General features: G+C 36.2%; 1 protein-coding gene across 2 annotated transcripts in view; it reads right to left on the reverse strand.

Moving 5' to 3' along the window:
* Nucleotides 1–22,198, reverse strand: part of OSBPL11 (oxysterol binding protein like 11) — a 91,856-nt gene that overhangs the window by 34,708 nt on the left and 34,950 nt on the right. Inside the window, exons 3-9 of one of the 2 annotated variants that reach the window (XM_061410965.1) lie at nt 21,802–21,977; nt 20,902–20,981; nt 19,191–19,367; nt 13,784–13,867; nt 10,408–10,609; nt 7,918–8,063; nt 2,050–2,190 (exon numbers count right to left, since the gene is read on the reverse strand). In XM_061410965.1, coding sequence (XP_061266949.1) covers nt 2,050–2,190; nt 7,918–8,063; nt 10,408–10,609; nt 13,784–13,867; nt 19,191–19,367; nt 20,902–20,981; nt 21,802–21,977 — 1,006 coding nt within the window. The remainder of the gene's footprint in view (nt 1–2,049; nt 2,191–7,917; nt 8,064–10,407; nt 10,610–13,783; nt 13,868–19,190; nt 19,368–20,901; nt 20,982–21,801; nt 21,978–22,198) is intronic. The other variant, XM_061410971.1, reaches the window with a different exon arrangement.

A 22,198-nucleotide genomic window follows, 5' to 3' on the forward strand; every position in this document is an offset into this window, starting at 1 on the left:
TTCAGATTTTTTTTCTCCTTTCAGTTCTAAGGCATAACTGACAAATAAAATCATAAGTTATTTAAAGTGTACCTTGTAGTGATTTGATATACACATATATAGTTAAAGGGGGCTTCCCTGGTAGCTCAGCTGGTAAAGAATTCACCTGCAATGCAGGAGATCCTGGTTCGATTCCTGGGTCAGGAAGTTCCCCTGGAGAAGGGATAGGCTACCTACTCCAGTATTCTTGGGCTTCCCTGGTGGCTCAGATGGTAGGAATCCACCTGCAATGTGGGAGACCTGGGTTCAGTCCCTGGTTAAGAAGATCCCCTGGAGGAGGGCATGGCAACCCACTCTAGTATTCTTGCCTGGTGAATCCCCATGGACAGAGGAGCCTGGAAGGCTACAGTCCATGCGGTCACAGAGAGTCGGACACAACTGAGCAACTAAGCACAGCACACAGTAAAAGGACTTCCACCGTCAAATTAATTCATGCCACATTTTTAAAGTAGCAAGCCTTCAGACCAGGGGTGTGCAAACTATGGCCTTCAGGTCAAATCTGGCCTCCTGTTTGTGTAATAGTTTTGTGTGGAAATACACTCATTCCAATCTAACATATTGGGTTGGCCAAAAGGTTTGTTCTGTAAGGTGTTACGGACTCCCCTGGTGGCTCAGATGGTAAAGCGTCTGTTTACAATGCAGGAGACCCGGGTTCGATCCCTGGGTTGGGAAGATCCGCTGGAGAAGGAAATGGCAATCCACTCCAGTACTATTGCCTGGAAAATCCCATGGACAGAGGAGCCTGGTAGGCTACAGTCCATGGGGTCCCAAAGAGTTGGACACGACTGAGCGACTTCACTTGCTTACTTGCTTGCCTGTAAGGTATTACACGGAAAAACCCAAATGAACCTTTTGGTTAACCCAGTATTATCCTGGCTGCTTTTACAAAGGCTGAGTTGAATACTGCTGATCCTTAAACAATATGGGTTTGAAATGCAGGTCTACTCATACATGGATTTTTTTTTCCAATAAACATACAAAATATACATGTAGAACATCATGTGCAAGACTTGTACTGAGGTGGATAGTCCACCTTTACATAGGCTTAAGGTGAGTAATACATAATATAAAATGAATATGTTAGTTTTATTACTGTTTCATAACTTTGCTTTCAAAGAATTATATTACCATAACTATCATACCTCTCTCATAAGGCAAGAAACTGTGTATTATCACAGGTATGTGGGATTTTTAAAAATTGAACAATGTTTCCTATATTATATCATGAATATGACTGTAATACTGCACGTCACAAAAATCTTATAACAATATTCATTAGTATATAGGCTAGGCTACCATGAAGCCTAGGATACCATAAAACAATCATGTTGCTGCTTCATCATTATCAATGCATAAATTATTATGCCTGTAAATAAACATGAATATTTTTCATGTTCTTTTCATTTTTGATGTCTAGTATTAGTAATACATATAAACAAAAGTTGTGCTGAGTATTTTTGTTATTGGTAAGGCTTCCAGTAAATAAATTAGTAGCTAAGCTTTGAGGGATTTCAAAAATTATATGTGGATTTTCAACTGCATGAGGGCCTAGTGTCCCTAACCCCTACACTGTTCAAGAATCAACTACAGCTACCTCAGAGATCTATGCCCACATAGCTAAAAACATCTACTATCTGATACTTTACAGAAAATGTTTGCTGACCTCTGTTACAGATAATACCCAAAATGTACTATCAAACATGAAATAAGAATAAAGCAGCAGGATCAATGACTTTAATAGTTTTATGGGATTAAATCCTTTTCTTTAGATTTTCCAATTCTGTATTCCAATGGACTCTTTTATTTTGCACAAAAACAAGACTATAGGTCTTTAGTTGCCATGTGACTTAATCTGCACAAAAAACCTTCACATTTTTAATGAAAATAAGAAATGTTGATCAGGAAAAAAAGAAACCAACTCATAAAGATTAAAAAGCCCTGACAGCATTAACAATTATAGGTATAGTCCTGACCAAATGATCTTCATAGACTGTTTATCCCATTACTTACTCTTGTTAAGTCCATGCCCAGCTTGAGCTGTGATAAGAGATGTAGAATAACACTGCGTTGCTCTTCCACAGCTCCCAGGTCATCCTCCTTGTTGTCACAAGTATCCTCCACCTCATCATCTGCATTTATTTCTTCAGGTTCCTTGATGCAAAATAAAGCAAAAGTCTATTGTTACAAGTGCATATCAATATGCACTAAGAATAAAAGTATAAACATCAGATGATGACATATTGGGCCTAAACGAAACTGAGAGCAGACAAAAATCTTTCAGAAAATACAACTTACATCATTTGGCCATGGAATAGATTTGCTTCAAAGAACGCATTATCACTGACATTGGACATACTGTTGTTTTGTCATATGCATCACACATAAAATACATATGCTTTGTGAAAATAGGATTTTTCAGGAAGAATGAAAAATGTCTCATCTGAAACTTAGGCTTTGAAGGCTTTCTCCACCTGCCTAGGGGCCCTACTACTATCTATAATTCAAGATGTTTTGAGAATTAAATATTTGCCCCATTTTTAAGCTAATACTGTCAAAGTAAAATTTTAAAGTGACTGTACATATCAAGTCTAACTTCTGTAATCTGTATTTAGATATTTACTCATCCTTGGAGTTGTCAGGAAAAAACTGTGGGGATGAAGAGAATTCCAGGTGCAGGTATGGAAACCCTGTAGTTGGTTATGCAGTCTTAAGACTACAAAACATTCTCTGTACAGTTTTTCAATCAATCAATAAAACAACCCCTTGAAAAGCCAAAATTGTTTACCCTCCTCCTCCAAATAACTGCTTAAAAGAAATCTAATTTCATTTCATTTTTTAAATTAGGTTTATTTATTAGTTTTGGCTGTGCTGAGTCTTTGTTGCTGCACATGGGCTTTCTTTCGTTGTGGCAAGAGGAGGTTACCCTCTATTTGTGGTGCACGAGTTTCTCATTTCAGTGACTTCTCCTATTGCAGAGCACAGGCTCAAGAGCACGTGGGCTTCAGCAGTTGTAGTTAGCTGGCTCAGCAGGTGCAGCTCACTGGCTCAGTAGTTGTGGCGCAAAGGCTTATCTGCCCTGTGGCATGTGGAATCTTCCTTGACCAGGGATCAAACTTGTGTTCCCTGTATTGGCAGATGGATTCTTTACCACTGGACCGACCACCAGAGAAGTCAGAGAAATCTAATTTCCTATTTTTATTTAAACAACAAGTAACAGTTTCAAATCCCAAAATTCTAAATAATTTTATTGGATGTCACTTTCCATGTTTATGTGGGGATGGAATACGATCTTTCTCAGGGGTACCTCTTTTCATTACCTTTGTGCAAGAGAGCTTTCATGAGTATATTATCTTTGGTAATGTGTTAAATTTTAAGTTATGAGGGTTTTAAAAAAGAAATGATTCTGTTAATGTCTCCGCTTTTAATTTTCTATTCCCATAAACAAATCCTATCAAATAAGAAGCCCATCTGTTCTCTGTAGCTAGACAAAGAAAACCAATCCTAATCAGGCATAAAATCAAGAACTTAATATTCTTAAAATATTAAAAACAAAATACAAAACTTGGTGATAGAGATGAAAAATAATGAATTTCTGGTCATTCTTTTGCCTTTGTTCTCTTTTTTCTTCTTCCTTTCTATCATCCCTTCTATCAGTAAAATCCTTATTATATCAAATTCTGACAAATCAATTAATAGTCCAGTTCAGAAAGCAAAGAAGAACTAAAGAGCCTCTTGAAAGTGAAAGAGGAGAGTGAAAAAGTTGGCTTAAAACTCAACATTCAGAAAACGAAGATCATGGCATCCAGTCCCATCACTTTATGGCAAATAGATGGGGAAACAATGGAAACAGTGCCAGACTTTATTTTTTGGGCCTCCAAAATCACTGCAGATGGTGACTGCAGCCATGAAATTAGAAGATGCTTGCTCCTTGGAAGAAAAGCTATGACCAACCTAGAGAGCATATTAAAAAGCAGAGACATTACTCTGCCAGCAAAGCTCCGTCTAGTCAAAGCTATAGTTTTTCCAGTGTCACACATGTGGATGTGACAGTTGGACTATAAAGAAAGCTGAGCACCGAAGAATTGGTGCTTTTGAACTGTGATGTTGGAGAAGACTCTTAAGGGTCCTTTGGACTGCAAGGAGATCAAACCAATCAATCCTAAAGGAAATCAGTCTTGAATGCTCATTGGAAGAACTGATGCTGAAGCGGAAACTCCAATACTTTGGCCACCTGATGTGAAGAACTGACTCACTGAAAAAGACCCTGATGCTGGGAAAGACTGAAGGCAGGAGGAGAAGGGGACGACACAGAATGAGATGGCTGGATGGCATCACCAGCTCGATGGACATGAGTTTGAGTGAGCTTCAGGAGTTGGAGATGGAGAGGGAAGCCTGGTGTGCCACAGTCCATGGGGTCACAAAGAGTCAGACACGACTCAGCAACTGAACTGAACTGAGTCCAATTCATTTCTTCAGAGACCAAATACAACAATTGCTTGTATATACCACAATTATTTGTTTTTACGACCTTAAGGAGAGATTCCCAAAGGCCAATTTCTCAATTTCCCTTTTCTATGGCTAGTAAGTCTGTTAGGAAGTACTTCCTGTAATCTACCCTAAGTCAGTTGCATAATACAGTTTAAGTATATTTGTGAACGTATACTTATTATAAATCAGAGAAAAAAACTGATCATTCCTCTTTCTATATACAATACTAAATATAACAATTTTTCATTTGAGAAATGTCAAGGGGGGAGAAATACAGATCTTGATTAAATAATGTCCTTCAGCTTCTGAAAGGTACTATTACATTTGAGGTCAGAACCTAGGACACAGATTAATAATGCAAATATATCCTTAACATTATTATACAGTTATACCCAAAGTTTATTGTGTAGTTTAATGAAAATAGTATTAAACTAAAGAGATAAAACAAATTTGACAGAAAAGCTAAAGAACATATTTTTGTTATCTTTATAAAAATAGTCAAACACTTAATAGAAAAAAAAGGAATTACATTCGCGAATAAATACTGATTCTAAAGTATGATATGGATGGAAGATTCTGGAAGCTCTCTTTTCTTTTTGAAATGCCTCTTCTTAGAGATCATGCCTTTCTCAAACAAAAGCTTAAGGTTAAAAAAAAAAAAAAAGGCATTACCAAAATTCAAACAAACTGCTCAAATGTATAAAATCCCTACAAACTCAGAATGACTAGTAAATACAGTGGCAAAAGCAGTTGAGTTTCTAGGTATTCATAATATCCGGAGATTGCATGGCAAAAGGAAATTCCACAAAACTCATACCAATGCCATTTTTTGTTTTCCTGATTTCTGACTTGGGCACTAAGGAACTGTGGGCTTCATTCTAGCCTCTAGCATTTATCTTCTCTATCACCTGACAGCAACATTTCCACCACTATAGTACATGTTTCCAGCTTGCACTGACACTTATATTCCAAAAAAGGCATAGGTGAAATTTTCAAACAATTCAGGTCTATTCTTGTATGCTTAAAAGTGAAAGTCGCTCAGTTGTGTCTGACTCTTTGTGACCCCATGGACTATACTGTCCATGGAATTCTTAAGGCCAGAATACTGGAATGGGTAGCCTTTCCTTTCTCCAGGGGATCTTCCCAACCCAGGGATCAAACCCAGGTCTCCCGCATTGCAGATTCTTTACCAGCTGAGCCACCAGGAAAGCTTGAGTGGAGTCTAAAATCTTTTGTTAACTGAAAAAAAAGAATCTATGCACTTAGAGTTTTTTCTGTTTGCACTAGGTCATACACTAGGCTACTCATTTCAAAAGGTTTAGAAATTCAACAATCCTCTCCCCCACATCCCTGTGCCCTATCTCTACCATGTTTCTATCCTGATCTCCAACATGTTTTGTATTCTCATTTAGAAGAATAAAAATGTTGTGGAGTATATGACCTATTGTTTGTAATTTTTCACAAAAAATTATAGTCCTGATCTCTGCAAAGCTTTGGTTTCATCATTTCCAAACTGTTTTTCATGTACATTAACAATCATACATCCTCTTCCCACATAAAATTCAACATGTTTATAAACTATACTAAACCTTTTCTCTTAAAAAGCTTTCTTTCTAATTTTGCTAGGTTTTGTGAATGGGACCCTAATTTTAATCTCAATTTAGGCTCAAAAACTTGGAAGTCATTTGTGATCCAACCCTATATCCAGTCAATCACAAGTTCAACTGATTTTTTATTTGAAATGCATATTACCTGTTCATGTCTTCATTCCTACTTCCACAGACTTCTATCCACACTTCAATTCCAAGTCATATGATACACCAATCTTCTTATACATTTTGCATCCCTCCTCATGCTCATGATCTCAGTATCTGTCACAGTAAGACTAAATTTTTCTGCCTGATTTTACACTGTATTCTGTGTAGCAGTGTTCCAGGAATAATTATTCCACAAAGAATGCAACATGAATGGCCATCTGGATTTGTAAAATCCAACAACCCTGGGGTCATTTTCCATAAACTAGGTGCTCTGCTAAATTTACTTTATCTTAATAACAACTTATAATGTATTATTACCCCTACTTTACAAATGAGAAAGTTAAGCATGGTTAATGAGTTGGCCCACATGTTAGTAAATGACAGGACCCAGGTTCACCAGCATCAGGCAAGCCTTCCCCACAGTAAGTAGGAACTCTAAATGATTTTAAGTCTCTCCAGTGAAAGAACGGTCTTCTATTTTTGTGTCTCCTCTAATTCTTAACATTGGACTTGTCATATACTAATATAACTTAATGAATACTTACTAACTGCTTGACTTCACAAATGAATTAGTTAAGAAACTAAGAAAAAGAGGATTTTTTTTTTTTCTTCTTCCTCAGTCACCCTGCTGCCACTGCCTGCCTCCTTGAGTCAAAACCTTTGCCAGCTTTGGAAGTCCCTGTGTTATATGTTTCTTTCAAGAAGTAATTTACTAATATATATATAACCATAAACCACGCCTGACTCTTGACTCAGTAATTTTAGCTGGGAATAACTTAAGAAATAATCTAAATAAAGGGGAGAAAAAAAAATAAAACAGTAGACAAAATGATAGAGCATTATTTATAAGAACAAAAAAAAAATAACAACCTAGACATTCAATAGCCTACTTCAACCTTTAAAATTTTTAATTATATAGGCCAGAATAATATATAAAAACACTTATGAGAAGTATCAAGTAAAAAGAGCTTAAAACAAAACTATCTATGTAATTATGATAACCATAAAAATAAAAGATGTAAACTCAAGAGGCAAAAAAACAGTATGATATGTCACAGAGGTAGAACTAAGAATAGAAGAGAGCCTGTTTAGCTTCTGGGAAATGTGCAACGAACATTACTTTACTAAAATATTAAACTCTAAGACTGCGTGCTATTTTAAGTAGACTAACACTTTCTTTTTTTTTTTAGACTAACACTTATAAAAATTGGTTTGGTACAGTGCTTACTATCAAAAAAAACCTTAATAGTAAACTTTTAAACTTAATAGCAAACTTTTAAACTTAATAGCAAACACCTACTAAATAATGTTAAATTAAGAAATCTATGAGATAAATATCACGCAAATAATCTTCCATTAGAAAAGCTGTTTTCCAGAAAAAGAAAAACATGTAAATTTTAAATACATTTATATAAAGCAAAAGTAAACTAAAACTAAGAAGGACACATAATTTAACCTGGAAAACACAGTATGTACAAGTTTTACACAATAGAGCCCTTCCAAAGCCAATGCAGTTCAAAGTAGAACAACTCTTAGAGTGAGCTCTCTAGAGTATGCACATCCTGACAATGAAAAGGTGCTTTTCAGTAATTCCTAATTTTTACTCCAAAACTGTATTTTCGTATTACCTTACCCTTGCTAATAGTCCAGATTCTGCAACACACTGCTCTTCTGGGACTGCCACTGGCTTACTTTGCTCAGTTGCAAAGGGCTGGTCAGCTCCATTTTTATAGTGGTTTGATAATGGTATCTTTGGTTCTAACCATTCGATTGTCGTTCCTGATGAAGTAAGAGAAAACTTTCGCTGAAACTTGCTCATAATCTGGAAAGTTCAGCAAATGTGGATTTTATTAAACGATTTTGTTTTGCATCTACAAGGCTAAAAGCAATTCAAAACCTGTTAAGAGACTCTGCAAGACAGTGACTTGTATCTCATTAGCATGAGCATGACGATTGGTTATTTTACAACAGAGCAACCTGCAACTTGTAATCAGATACCATTTAAGTGAATCAACCCTGAATAGGAGTGAACTCACTTCCTGGGAAAATCTGAATCATTAAGTGTATTCTCACCCCAATAGTTGACCTTTCTGCATGAATCTTGACCCTCTAGTGATAAGAAGTATGCAGTTAGACTTGAGGAAATCACAATTACAGGAATAGCCTGGGATTGTGAAACAGTAAAATCTACTTCAATTTGGGGTTGAACCTTATTCTCAGTACCAATTTTCTAACCAATCAAGATAACCCCACAATCTAATTTAAGAATTGCAGATCCATGTCCATTATGGTTTTCTTTCCAATCATATAAAAAGGCTCCATATACTTTTAAACTGAAAGGTTCTTCTACTGAATAAATAATAGCTGACCTAATGAAAGACAGTGGTCACATTTAGAGACTTGTCATCTTCTCAGTTAATGACTCAAATGTCTCTTATTACCCTCAACTAGTTTAACAAAGTGGATTCTATGCCTAATCAATAATGGAAAATGTTCCATTTGATTTCAGAGGCTGATCTAGGTTTCACAGAAGCTTGGTTATACAGTGTTACATTAAGGGATACTCAGACTACTACACCAGAAATTTAAAAGGAGTATGGAATTTACTTAGTCTATAAAAATCCTAGACTTCAGTAGAGGAATACATTACAAAGTACCTACCAGGCTTCCAGAGCATCTTGCCTTGGCACTTAGTTCAGATTCACTGAGGGGGATTCACAATTGGGGGAATGCCCTGGATAAGTTCATGGGGCCTGTTTCAAAACTCCAAAGAAATGAAAGCTCTTTGTTTCTACTTTGATATGTTTATTTTTAATATCAGCATCTAGATTCCCCTACTTCTTGAAATAAGATGCACATAAACACTGAATTTAAGAGATTTGTTTTAAGAGATTATTCACAGATATTTCACAGATGATTCACATAACAAAATTCTTTAGCAAACAAATCATCTGGTCTCAGGGTCCTTCTAAATCAGTTCTTTCTAAAATATCTTTCTTTCACAAGCAAGAGGAGTTCATTGAATCAGAAAACAATGAGTGTTGGGAATACTAAGTTACTACTATTAATTCATTGTGATGGCGGTGGGGAAATTGGGGCAATGTTGTTAAAGGGTACAGACTTGCAACTAGAAGACGAATAAGTCCTGTATATCTAATACACAGCAGTGAATGGAGTCAACAGTACTACAGTAAATATTTCAAAGTTGCTAAGAGACTAGATTCTAATTGTTCTCATTACAAAATAGGGAATTCCTTAGTTCCAAAGGTTAGGACTTGGCACTTTCACTGCCAAGGCCGAGGAAACTAAGACTCCACAAGCTCTGTGTGTCTGTATGTGTGTGTGTGTGTATGTGTTGGGGGTGGGGGGAGGGCAGGCCAAGAAGGGGCAGAGAAAAAAAGAAATGACAATTATGTGATATGATTGGGACATTAGCTAACACTCTGGTGGTATATAAATATATAAATGTGTTAAATCAACACTTTAAACTCGCATGTCAATTATATATAATGTCATTTTATATGCACTATATGTCAGTTATATCTCAATTTTTAAATGAGTTTATTAATCTCATTTAATAGAAAAATTCATTTTTTGTTATGCAATAACAAATAATGCAATAACGCTGTTTTCCCCAGTAAATTAATTTCAACAAATAGGTGCTCTCAAATACTAGATGTATATCTTTATTTTTCAAACTGAAAGGTGACTGATAGACTTTTATATATATGTATCTCAACAGGGAAATAGTGAATAGTGGACTAAAGCAACCAAGGAATGATTCTAATGTTTCTACTTTGATTGATTGGATAGAGTAATGCCATCAACTTCAATAGAAATACAGAAGATGTAAATTTTTAATTCAGTTTTTGACAAGTTTAATTTGAGGTCTCTAAATGAATATTTAATTATATGAGACCTAAAATGGTTTTAGATTTGAAAAAGGACACAGTAAAAGAGATTTTGCATAACATTAGTATGATAATAAAAACCAAGAAGCTAGCTGGTTTTCTGTTTGTCTTGCTTTGATTAAGATTTTCTGGAGCAGAATTACAAAGAATGCAGTTACTATTTCCATGTTTTGACCTGCAATGTTCAGTCCTACCTTTAAGCAATAACTTACCTGAAGGCAATGAGCCCTTCTGATGTGATGCATGCTGTAACTGGAGAATATGAAAGCAGTCATTTAAGCAGTTCATAGTTGCCATGGAAGTAGCCTTGAGCATTAACAGATCCTGGTCCAGGGAACTAAGATGGCCAGAAGCAGGAAGGCATTCAATTCCTCTAATTAAGTCTCTTTGTTGTCCTTCAGCATGAGACATCATCTATGGAAAATAACAGTTCTATGTGTCTCACTCATGATCTCTGTATAGCATACAGTTGCCACTTTAATTACCATATTTTGTATAACATGTAACATACAATTGTCATTTTTAGGATATATTCAGCCTAGAAATCTATTTTAAATTTGTTTGGCTATTCTCAATAAGCATTTAATAGTGCTACTCAAAAAATGATAACACATAAGTAAATCTCCAACATATGCTGACTAAAAAGAAGCCATACCCAGAGAAACACATACTACTCGATTCAGTTCAGAAATTTCAGACACAGGCAAAATAAATCTATGGTTTATAGGTGAGGAAACCTCTACACATTAGAAGTCAGGATAGTGAAGACAGTATAATGATGAAGAGGCATGAGAGGGTCCTCTAGGGTACTGGTAATATTTAATTTTTTGATCCAGGAGGTAGTTACGTTAAAATTACAAGATGCACATTGTGTATCAGGTTCTTTTATACAAGGATACATGCTGAGAAGGTTAATTAAGAACTGGGATGGAGACCAAGGGAAGGCGGCCAAACAGATCCATTAGGTTTACCACTGGTCTAATGAAAAGAACTTCCATGATTAATTAAACAGAACAGAAAGCCAGATAAGAAATTATAGACAAAATTCTACAATTAGTTGATACATAAGCCCCACATATCCAGGGACAATCCCCATTCATGCTTAGAGTCCTGCTGTAATTATGTCTAAACCTGTTACAGCTTGAAGGCCAAATTATATACTTACCCTATTTCTTCATTTTACAAGAACTTCTTGGCATGAAATTAGAAATGGGATTATATATAAATGGGATTTATATTATGCCTCTTTTGCATCTCCCACTGGTCTAGGTTTCCTAACTATAATTGCTCTTCTCCTCTGTTTCTAACAATGCTATAAGCAAATACTAAGTTTTATACTTGTCAGATTTTTTAAACAAGTCACAAGTGCTAGTAATGTTGAGGGAAAAAATTACTACTCAAGTATATCTGAACCAAGATGAATTTATTACTTTCCAGACAAGGGAAAACTGTCCTTCCAGAACAAATCAAATAGCTAATCTTACGTGAACTTCTTGGGGACATACAACATTCAAGGATGGGTTGACTTTACAACAAAAGTAATAGCGTGGAGGAAGTATGGTCTTTAGGGACTGTCTAACATTCAGAAGGAAGCACAGTGAAACAGAGTTGCTAATGAGTGAAGTGAGTTGGTTAAACAGGCTCCACATTACTTCCTAAGAGATTCAATCTAGAGCCAAACAAGAGACTATTTTTCACTTTCTTCTTTGAACTCAAGAGAATACAACTTCTTATTCTTACAACAAGAAAAACATTTGAAAAACTGGACATTCAAATTAAAAAAAACACCTATTCACTTGAATACACTCTTCAGAGAACACAAAGGAAAAAAAGATTATGCATACTTTCCTATATTATGTTATAAGCCAATAAAAGTTTAATAAAGGAAAAAATCATAAGCAGGATATCGACAATATGAATAATCAGCTCTCACAATATAACATTAAAGAAGAAAAGTGTTTCTTTATACAAACGGCCCAAAAAAGCCACTTGCTAGTTTTGATATTGTAAGTGAAGAGACCTAAGGACTTCCCTAGTGGTCCAGTGGTTAAGAATCAGCCGGCCAATGCAGGAGACATGGGTTCAATCGCTGGTCTGGAAAACATTGCACATACTGCAGAGCAACTAAGCCTCGAACAACTACTGAGTCTGAGCTCTAGGGCCCTCAAGCCACTAAGCCTGCATGCTGTAACTACTGAAGCCCATGCTTTACAACAAGAAAAGCTTCCACAATGAGAAGCTCCCACACCACAACTAGAGAGGAATCCCCGTCTTCACAATTAGAGAAAGCCTGCAGGCAGCAATGAAGACCCTGCACAACCAAAAAATAAAATAAACAAATTATAAAAAAAAAATTAAAATAAAAAAGTGAAGAGGCTTAAGAAAGTGATGCTCTTAACTGGAAAAAATAAAATTTAAATTATCATTAGAGTGCAAATGTTAAAATCTGAAAATTCCCTGGTGGTCCATTGATTAGGACTCTGTGCTTCCACTGCAAGGGGTACCAGTTGGATCCCAGAAGCTGCATGGCATGCCCCCTTCCTCCTGCCAAAGAATAAAATTTGGTTATGGTTCTTTCCAAAGCAAACAAATGGGCTGACCATATATTTACAATGAAATAGAACTGATTCTGTGAAGCTGTTTTAGTGACTGTTCCTGACAATAGTAAAACCAGTTCCTTAAGAATGAAAAACCATCATGAAAGCTGAAAACTTGCTTAATCTGTGTTTTGCAGCTAGGTATGACAAATACGATGATAATGAACATCACTTATGTGGCATATAGTTTGTCTGAAAATCAGATGAGAATCATGATTTTATCGCTTGTATTTTAAATGTGTCTCCCTTACTAGACTGGTGATGTTAGCTTCTCCCAAGGCAGAGCATAGTAACCTGCAAGAAGCATGCACTGATTAATAGAGTGATTGATGGATTGTAAATTAGTAATTTATTGTAATTAGTAAATACTAAAATAGATCACTTTAACACTTCAGTAATAAATCCACAGAGCCACAATATGACTCGATTTTCAACAGTCAGTTGCTTTTGCCAACTGTTACTTCATTTATTGCTGGACTTACTCATGGACTTTGATTAAAATACTCCTTTCAAACTCACTTTGAATTATATCTTTGCATTATAACCAACTGGAGCTAGATCACTATAGAATAGCAATTCTCAAACAGTGCTCTCCAGATTCTTATGGGGCTCTTTTCAGGGGGTCTATGGAGTCAAGATTATTTTCACAATAATTCTAGGAAATTAATTTGCCTTCTTCACTTGGTGGCATTTGCACAGATGGTGCAAAAGCAATGGTAGGTAAAACTGTTGGTGTCTTAGAATCATGGCAGTTGATACAACAGTGTCACGATTGTATTCTTCACTGCCATGCACTTCACCCCCATGTAAGCATTGGGGGCTGGGGAAAAGACAGCCAATTTTGTTAATATTTCTGAAAAATCAGTAAAAATTATTAGTTTTACTTTATCCACTCTTGAGTACACATATTTAAAATTGTCTATATGAAAAATGAGAAGCACACTTCTATCGTACATAAAAAAAAAAAAAAATGTACAATACTGTTGCATACCAAAGCACTGTGGTTGCCCAAGGAAAAGCACTTGCGAGACTGAGTTACAGGTTGAACAAGCAGTTTATTTTCACAGATCACCACCTGACATGAAAGAACGTGATTACATTGGTTGTTCAGAAACACAGGTGACAACCTGGACTTGGGAAGGGCATCTGAAATGAGGGCAGTTTTGTGGGATCTGATACTATCTCAGCTAAATGGTGTCAGAACTGAACTAAATTGTAGAACACCTAGCTGGAATCTGCCAAGAATCAGAGAATTACCTAGTGTGAAGGAAACCCCCACACATTTGGTGACTGGATACAGAAGTATGGGGTGTTATAGTAGCATAGAGGAGAAGCACAAGAGTGTTGTTTTTCCCTGACAGAATGATTGCTAATAACTATAGCTCTTCAGGCTTGGGAGTATGTGGTAGACATCCTTTCAAAATTAAACAAAATGATTTGTCACTTCAAGAAAAACAACTGACAGCATTTGTTGCCAATTATAAAATATTCTAGGAATCAGCGAACTAAAATGGACTGGAATGGGGAATTTAACTCAGATGACCATTATATCTACTACTGCGGGTAGGAATCCCTTAGAAAAATGGAGTAGCTATCATGGTCAACAAGAGAGTCCGAAATGCAGTACTTGGATGCAATCTCAAAAACGACAGAATGATCTCTGTTCGTTTCCAAGACAAACTATTCAATATCATGGCAATCCAAGTATATGCCCCGACCAGTAACGCTGAAGAAGCTGAAGTTGAACAGTTCTATGAAGACCTCCAAGACCTTTTATAACGAACAACCAAAAAAGATGTCCTTTTCATTATAGGGGACTGCAATGCAAAAGTAGGAAGTAGAGACATACCTGGAGTAACAGGCAAATTTGGCCTTGGAATATGGAATGAAGCAGGGCAAAGACTAATAAGAGTTTTGCCAGGAAAATGCACTGGTCATAGCAAACACCCTCTTCCAACAACACAAGAGAACACTCTACACATGGACGTCACCAGATGGTCAACACTGAAATCAGATTGATTATATTCTTTGCAGCCAAAGATGGAGATCTACACAGTCAGCAAAAACAAGACCGGGAGCTGACTGTGGCTCAGATCATGAACTCCCTATTGCCAAATTCAGACTTATATTGAAGAAAGTAGGGAAAACCACTAGACCATTCAGGTATGACCTAAATCAAATCCCTTATGATTATACAGTGGAAATGAGAAATAAATTTAAGGGACTAGATCTGATAGAGGAGAAGGAAATGGCACCCCACTCCAGTACTCTTGCCTGGAAAATCCCATGGATGGAGGAGCCTGGTGGGCTGCAGTCCATGGGGTCGCTAAGAGTCGGGCACGACTGAGCGACTTCACTTTCACTTTTCACTTTCATGCATTGGAGAAGGAAATGGCAACCCACTCCAGTGTTCTTGCCTGGAGGATCCCAGGGACGGGGGAGCCTGGTGGGCTGCCGTCTATGGGGTCGCACAGAGTTGGACACGACTGAAGTGACTTAGCAGCAGATCTGATAGAGTGCCTGATGAACTATGGACGGAGGTTCGTGACAATGTACAGGAGACAGGGATCAAGACCATCCCCATGGAAAAGAAATGCAAAAAAGCAAAATGGCTGTCTGGGGAGGCCTTACAAATAGCTTTAAAAGGAAGAGAAATGAAAAGCAAAGGAGAACAGGAAAGATATAAACATCTGAATGCAGAGTTTCAAAGAATAGCAAGAAGAGATGAGAAAGTCTTCCTCAGTGATCAATGCAAAGAAATAGAGGAAAACAACAGAATGGGAAAGACTAGAGATCTCTTCAAGAAAATTAGAGATACCAAGGGAACATTTCATGCAAAGATGGGCTCGATAAAGGACAGAAATGGTATGGACCTAACAGAAGCAGAAGATATTAAGAAGAGGTGGCAAGAATACACAGAAGAACTGTACAAAAAAGATCTTCACGACCCAGATAATCACGATGGTGTGATCACTCACCTATAGCCAGACATCCTGGAATGTGAAGTCAAGTGGGCCTTAGAAAGCATCACTACGAACAAAGCTAGTGGAGGTGATGGAATTCTAGTTGAGCTATTCCAAATCCTGAAAGATGATGCTGTGAAAGTGCTGCACTCAATATGCCAGCAAATTTGGAAAACTCAGCAGTGGCCACAGGACTGGAAAAGGTCAGTTTTCATTCCAATCCCAAAGAAAGGCAATGCCAAAGAATGCTCAAACTACCGTACAATTGCACTCATCTCACGCGCTAGTAAAGTAATGCTCAAAATTCTCCAAGCCAGGCTTCAGCAATACGTGAACCGTGAACTTCCTCATGTTCAAGCTGGTTTTAGAAAAGGCAGGGGAACCAGAGATCAAATTGCCAACATCCGCTGGATCATGGAAAAAGCAAGAGAGTTCCAGAAAAACATCTATTTCTGCTTTATTGACTATGACAAATCCTTTGACTGTGTGGATCACAATCAACTGTGGAAAATTCTGAAAGAGATGGGAATACCAGACCACCTGACCTGCCTCTTGAGAAACCTATATGCAGGTCAGGAAGCAACAGTTAGAACTGGACATGGAACAAACAGACTGGTTCCAAATAGGAAAAGGAGTACATCAAGGCTGTATATTGTCACCCTGCTTATTTAACTTATATGCAGAGTACATCATGAGAAACACTGGGCTGGAAGAAGCACAAGCTGGAATCAAGATTGCCAGGAGAAATATCAATAACCTCAGATATGCAGATGACACCACCCTTATGGCAGAAAGTGAAGAGGAACTAAAAAGCCTCTTGATGAAAGTGAAAGTGGAGAGTGAAAAAGTTGGCTTAAAGCTCAACATTCAGAAAACTAAGATCATGGCATCTGGTCCCATCACTTTATGGGAAATAGATGGGGAAACAGTGGAAACAGTGTCAGACTTTATTTTTCTGGGCTTCAAAATCACTGCAGATGGTGACTGCAGCCATGAAATTAAAAGATGCTTAATCCTTGGAAGAAAAGTTATGACCAACCTAGATAGCATATCGAAAAGCAGAGACATTACTTTGTCAACAAAGGTCCATCTAGTCAAGGCTATGGTTTTTCCAGTGGTCATGTATGGATGTGAGAGTTGGACTGTGAAGAAGGCTGAGCACCGAAGAACTGACGCTTTTGAACTGTGGTGTTGGAGAAGACTCTTGAGAGTCCCTTGGACTGCAAAGAGATCCAACCAGTCCATTCTGAAGGAGATCAGCCCTGGGATCTCTTTGGAAGGAATGATGCTAAAGCTGAAACTCCAGTACTTTGGCCACCTCATGCAAAGAACTGACTCATTGGAAAAGACTCTGATGCTGGGAGGGATTGGGGGCAGGAAGAGAAGGGGACAAGAGAGGATGAGATGGCTGGATGGCATCACTGACTCGACGGACATGAGTCTGAGTGAACTCCGGGAGTTGGTGATGGACAGGGAGGCCTGGCGTGCTGTGATTCATGGGGTCACAAAGAGTTGGACAAGAATGAGTGACTGAACTGAACTGATAAAATATGAGCTTTAAAATGAAATTACAATTTTGGAAAACCTGTATCAGTCACCATAAGCTTTGCAGTTTCCCAATATTGAAAGCCTTTTCTGATGAAGTTGGTACGGATGTTAATGATTGTGAATTTTTGATATTGTATACCAGTATCTGTAAGGGCTGCCTAACTCCGAACTAACATTTTCCAAATGACTAATGCAGTGTTACAAAATCGTGCATAAGTTAAACATCCACTCAGTGTGCAAGGCAAACCAGTGTACTGTCATGAAACAGAACCTGAAAAGTCCACTGATACATATTAGATTCCACACTGCATCTAACACTTAAGAAACTGTCACTGTCCACTTTTACTGGAGTATCAAAGAACAGCCACATTTACCTTAAAAAACTATTTTAAAACATTTCTCTTTTTTCCCCAACCACAAAGGTTTTTTTCATATAGTTCATATAGTTCAACTAAAACTACACATTTGCAGTAAATTGAGTTTGCAATAATTGCATTGAGTGCAATTATTTTGTTTATTTGGGGGGGGAAATAGCTGTTTGACATAAAAATATGTTATCTATGTTAATATGTATGAATTTATTAATTTTTATTTTAAAATAATAAAACATAAAATTGAAAGGTAAATTTTAAAAACAAGCATTTTTTAAATACCTGTTTCAATTTCTAATAAGGTAAATATTGGTAAGTTTAACCTATATAAAGCAAAAATTCTTTGAGTTCCTCAATAATTTTTAAGAGTGAAACAGATACCAAGGCCACAAAAAGCTTGAGAACACCCACCGGGAACCATGGTCAGTATAGTAACAAAAGTTCTCTCAATGTCTTTGAAAAGAAAAAGGAAATACATAGTCTCAAAGAAGCTCCCCAGATATTTTATTAACTACAGAGAAAAAGACAGCAACTTTACAGTGGAGGAAAGCTACTTTAATCAAGCAGAAGCTACCTTAACCACGAGATCAAGGTGAACATTACCAGTAACATACTGATATCATGAACTCCTTGATATAGGTACTGACAATACATATCTTCAAGGATATCTTTCCCAGGAATGTATAATTTCACTCAAATCTCAATTTCTTCACCTACAAATACAACCTAAAATAACCTGATAGAGGGAACATTCTCCCCAGCTTCCTGCCTTAAATCATTTGGGTGTGATTTATAATCCACAATCCACTACATAGGTATCTATGAGCTCTATCAAAATTAACTCAGTAAACAACACCTGGATTATTAAGAACCTAACTGCATTCTTTATTTTTATTTTATTTTTTTAGTTCTACCAGTTTATTGCTACCAACCCATCATCCTCCACCCTTATACACACATGCTCAGTCATGTAACTCCATGGACTGCAGCCCGCCAGGCTCCTCTGTCCATGGACTTTTCCAGGCAAGAATACTGGAGTGGGTTGCCATTTCCCTCTCCTGCATTCTTTATTAACTAGAATTATTTGGTACTTAGTTTCAAAGAGAATAAGGAAAATGGTGAGATAAGGGAACATCAAGGATTTAACTATTCTATCTTTGTATGTTTGAAATTCTCTATTTACATGTATCAGTTAAAAAAAAAAAAAAAGGTCACTTGTTTGATCACACAGTCTTTCCACTAGGCTTAATAATCCTTTTATCATAAATTTTACATTAAAGGAGTCTATACTTTCTCTTGAGAAATAAAAGATACAGATTTTTAAAATATGATAGTGTACACAGAACCTAGCTGACAGACTTGCGGAAACTTAGGACACCTAAAAAATCAGGGAATTGTTATGACCTAAACATTGAGGCCCCCAGAAGACACAAACAGGATTAAAAATTTTTTTGTGACAAAATCAAGCTGGTAATATTATTTTATGCATTTTAACTTGATTTCAATTCATACTTACTTCTCTGACTTCCACAAGATGGTCTGGAGGTAAGTTAGCTCTTTTGCTCACTGATTGTAGTCTGGAATGTCCAACATTAAAAAAGGAAATGGTATTTTGACTTGGTCTCCTCTGGGATATAGGAGAATTACCACTAGATGCAAGTGAGAAGCTCCGTGACTTCAGAGGAGGATTATTCTATTAGACAAAGAAAATAATTCCTTTTTTAAAATTTAGGTAAACTCTCAACCTATAATATACTGGAGGCTTACACACAAACAGTTTTAAAAATAAGGTTAACCTCAGAATTAACTACAAGAATAGTTCTGAAGATGGAAAAATTTAAAACCTTCAAAGTTTAAGAATTTCACACATCCCATAGTAAACTGGTAATTTATTCAGAAAATTAATTCCAGGTGTGTGCTGTCAAGAATTCTTTTTTTACATTAGACATATATTAAAATAACAAGAAATTTCTAATTTCAGATATTTAAACATCATGATTGAAGCAAAAAATATATTCATCAATATTCAATATAATAATTTTTCTAGTGTAACATTCAAGTATCTTTGAAACAAACTAGCACTTTCTGGTCACTGCCAAAGATTAGAATCTTGCAGCAAGAATAAAGTTTTTTGCTGGATTTCTTAAAGACTGCAGGCCTAAATCACAATTTTAAAAAATTTAGCTATGGGGAAGGAACACTAAAAAGAAAACAAAAAGGTATGGAAATCCTTTAACTCTGCTTCCCACATATTAATTTTTAGACATTTCTAACCTCAGATTTCAAGTACTAAGACCCTCCTTCTCATTTTAAAAAAGAAAACACTTCAAATGAGATACAGAAATTATCTATAAACACATGAAAAGACACTCAACCTTATTAGCCATTAGAGAAATGAAATTAAAACCACAACAAAATTCTACTTCATAACCACGAGGATGGCCATAATAATTGTTAAAAAAGGACAGTAACAGTATCAGTAATAATGTGGAGAAACTGGAACCTTCGTGTATTGCTGGTGAGAATGGGAAATAATTTGGCCAATTTCAAAAACAGTTTGGCAGCTCCTCAATAGTTAAACAGACAACTACCATATAACCCAGTAATTTCACTCCTAGGAATAACCTAGAAAACTGAAATCATATGTTCATACAAAAATTTGAACACAAATGTTCATAGAAGTATTATTCATAACAGCCACAACATGTAAACAATCCACATGCCTATCAGCTGATGCATGGATAAACATAATGTGGTATATCCATAAAAGACGATTATTCAGTCTTAAAAAGGAATGAAGTATGATCCATGCAATGACATGGATGAACCTTTAAAACATTATGCTTATCGTAAGAAGCCAGACAAAAACAAACAAACAAACACCACATACTGCATGATTCCATTTATATCAAATGCCCAGAATAGACAAATCTATTGAAACAGAAACTATAGGTTAGTTTTTGCCAGGGGACTGGGAAAAGAGATTCAAATAGGGAGTGACTGTTAAACAGATACGGGTTTTTTGGAAGGTGATGAAAATGTTCAGGAATTAGATAGTTGCAACAACTATATAATCTTATGAATATATTAATAAAACTCATGAAATTGTACACTTTAAAAGGATCAATTTTATGGTATGTGAATCTCAATTTTAAAATGCAAAAAAATAAAGTTAAAAAGATCTTTCCCCATTTCCGTGCATTAATATCATACATGAATCCACATACCTTGCCAATAGCTTCAGTGTGGTGTTGTGTACATATCTGAAGTCTGCTAACCCAATGTTGTCGCTCTTTAGCATCTGTGGCTGATAAAAAGTATCTACAAGTTATTTACTTTTTCATTTATTTTTAGAATACAATTAATTGTTATAGCATGAAGAATGGATCACTGAAAATCAGGGCATGTTCCCACTCTCCCTGACCAGAGCGAGGTAGGAAAAAGGCCAAAGCATCAACCTTGTTAGGTAACACCATAGCTGGATGTGGATATTTCCTAGGGAGGATAAATGACATATAGCTCGGTGGGTAGATGGAACTTGACATGTCCTAACTTTCGCTTAAAGATATGCTCTTCTTCAAATAAATATCCTTTATTAAGCATTTGGTGTGTACTCAATATATTCTTTCAGATCTCTAGCATGATCAATTAGGATTAACATCATACTTTATGTGTATTAATTAAAAATAGAAACCTCTATACAAATTATATTTATCTAAACAGATGTTATACCTGAATACAAGCATTTTCATAAATCCCAGTTATGTACATTAATCATTAAAAAACACAAAGAGAACATATCAACTAAATTAAGAAAGGAAATAAAATACAAATCTGTGGAAGACAAAACATTTTTAACAAGTCTATGTTTTTAGATTTCTCAGTATTTCATCTATACAAATTTCTTAGAGGGGTCAATTTTAAACAGACTTACTCACTGTGCAACTTAAAAGTCATTAATTAAAACAGATCTCATAAACCCTTAAAACAATTACAAGGTGTAGAATACTGTTTCTGTATCAATGATAGTAATTTCTATTTCCAAAACCTAAATGAAAGGAGGGAAGTATATCAACTTCTCAAGGAAGAAGAAAATCACACTATTAATTCTCATATTTCAGCCATACCTCTGAGTTTATATTGTTCCCCACTGGCAGCATTTACAGTGAAGGTGTGAGAGTCCTCATCACTGGGTGATATTACAGCTCCTGCAAGCTGCAAAGTACCTCTGGGTTTTTGATTTCTAGACTGTTCATTCACAAAATACTCCAACAGCCCAGCTTCATTGTTTAGAACAAAAAACCTGCAATAATTTTAAAAAAGGTCATACTTTTAAAATATTTCCCCTAGTCAAACTAGAGCAATCCAAATTTTAATCACATACTTTTGAGTTTTTGCTATTAAAAAAATAAAATTCAAAAGCATCTCAAGAAGTACTTAGAAACACTAGACTGAATTTCCTAGTAGTAAATGTTACTGAAGAATTGAATGAGTTTAATAAAAGATATAAAATCTTCAGCTGTG

The sequence above is a fragment of the Bos javanicus genome, chromosome 1 (genome assembly GCF_032452875.1).
Source record: "Bos javanicus breed banteng chromosome 1, ARS-OSU_banteng_1.0, whole genome shotgun sequence".
Classification (NCBI taxonomy): Eukaryota; Metazoa; Chordata; class Mammalia; order Artiodactyla; family Bovidae; genus Bos; species Bos javanicus.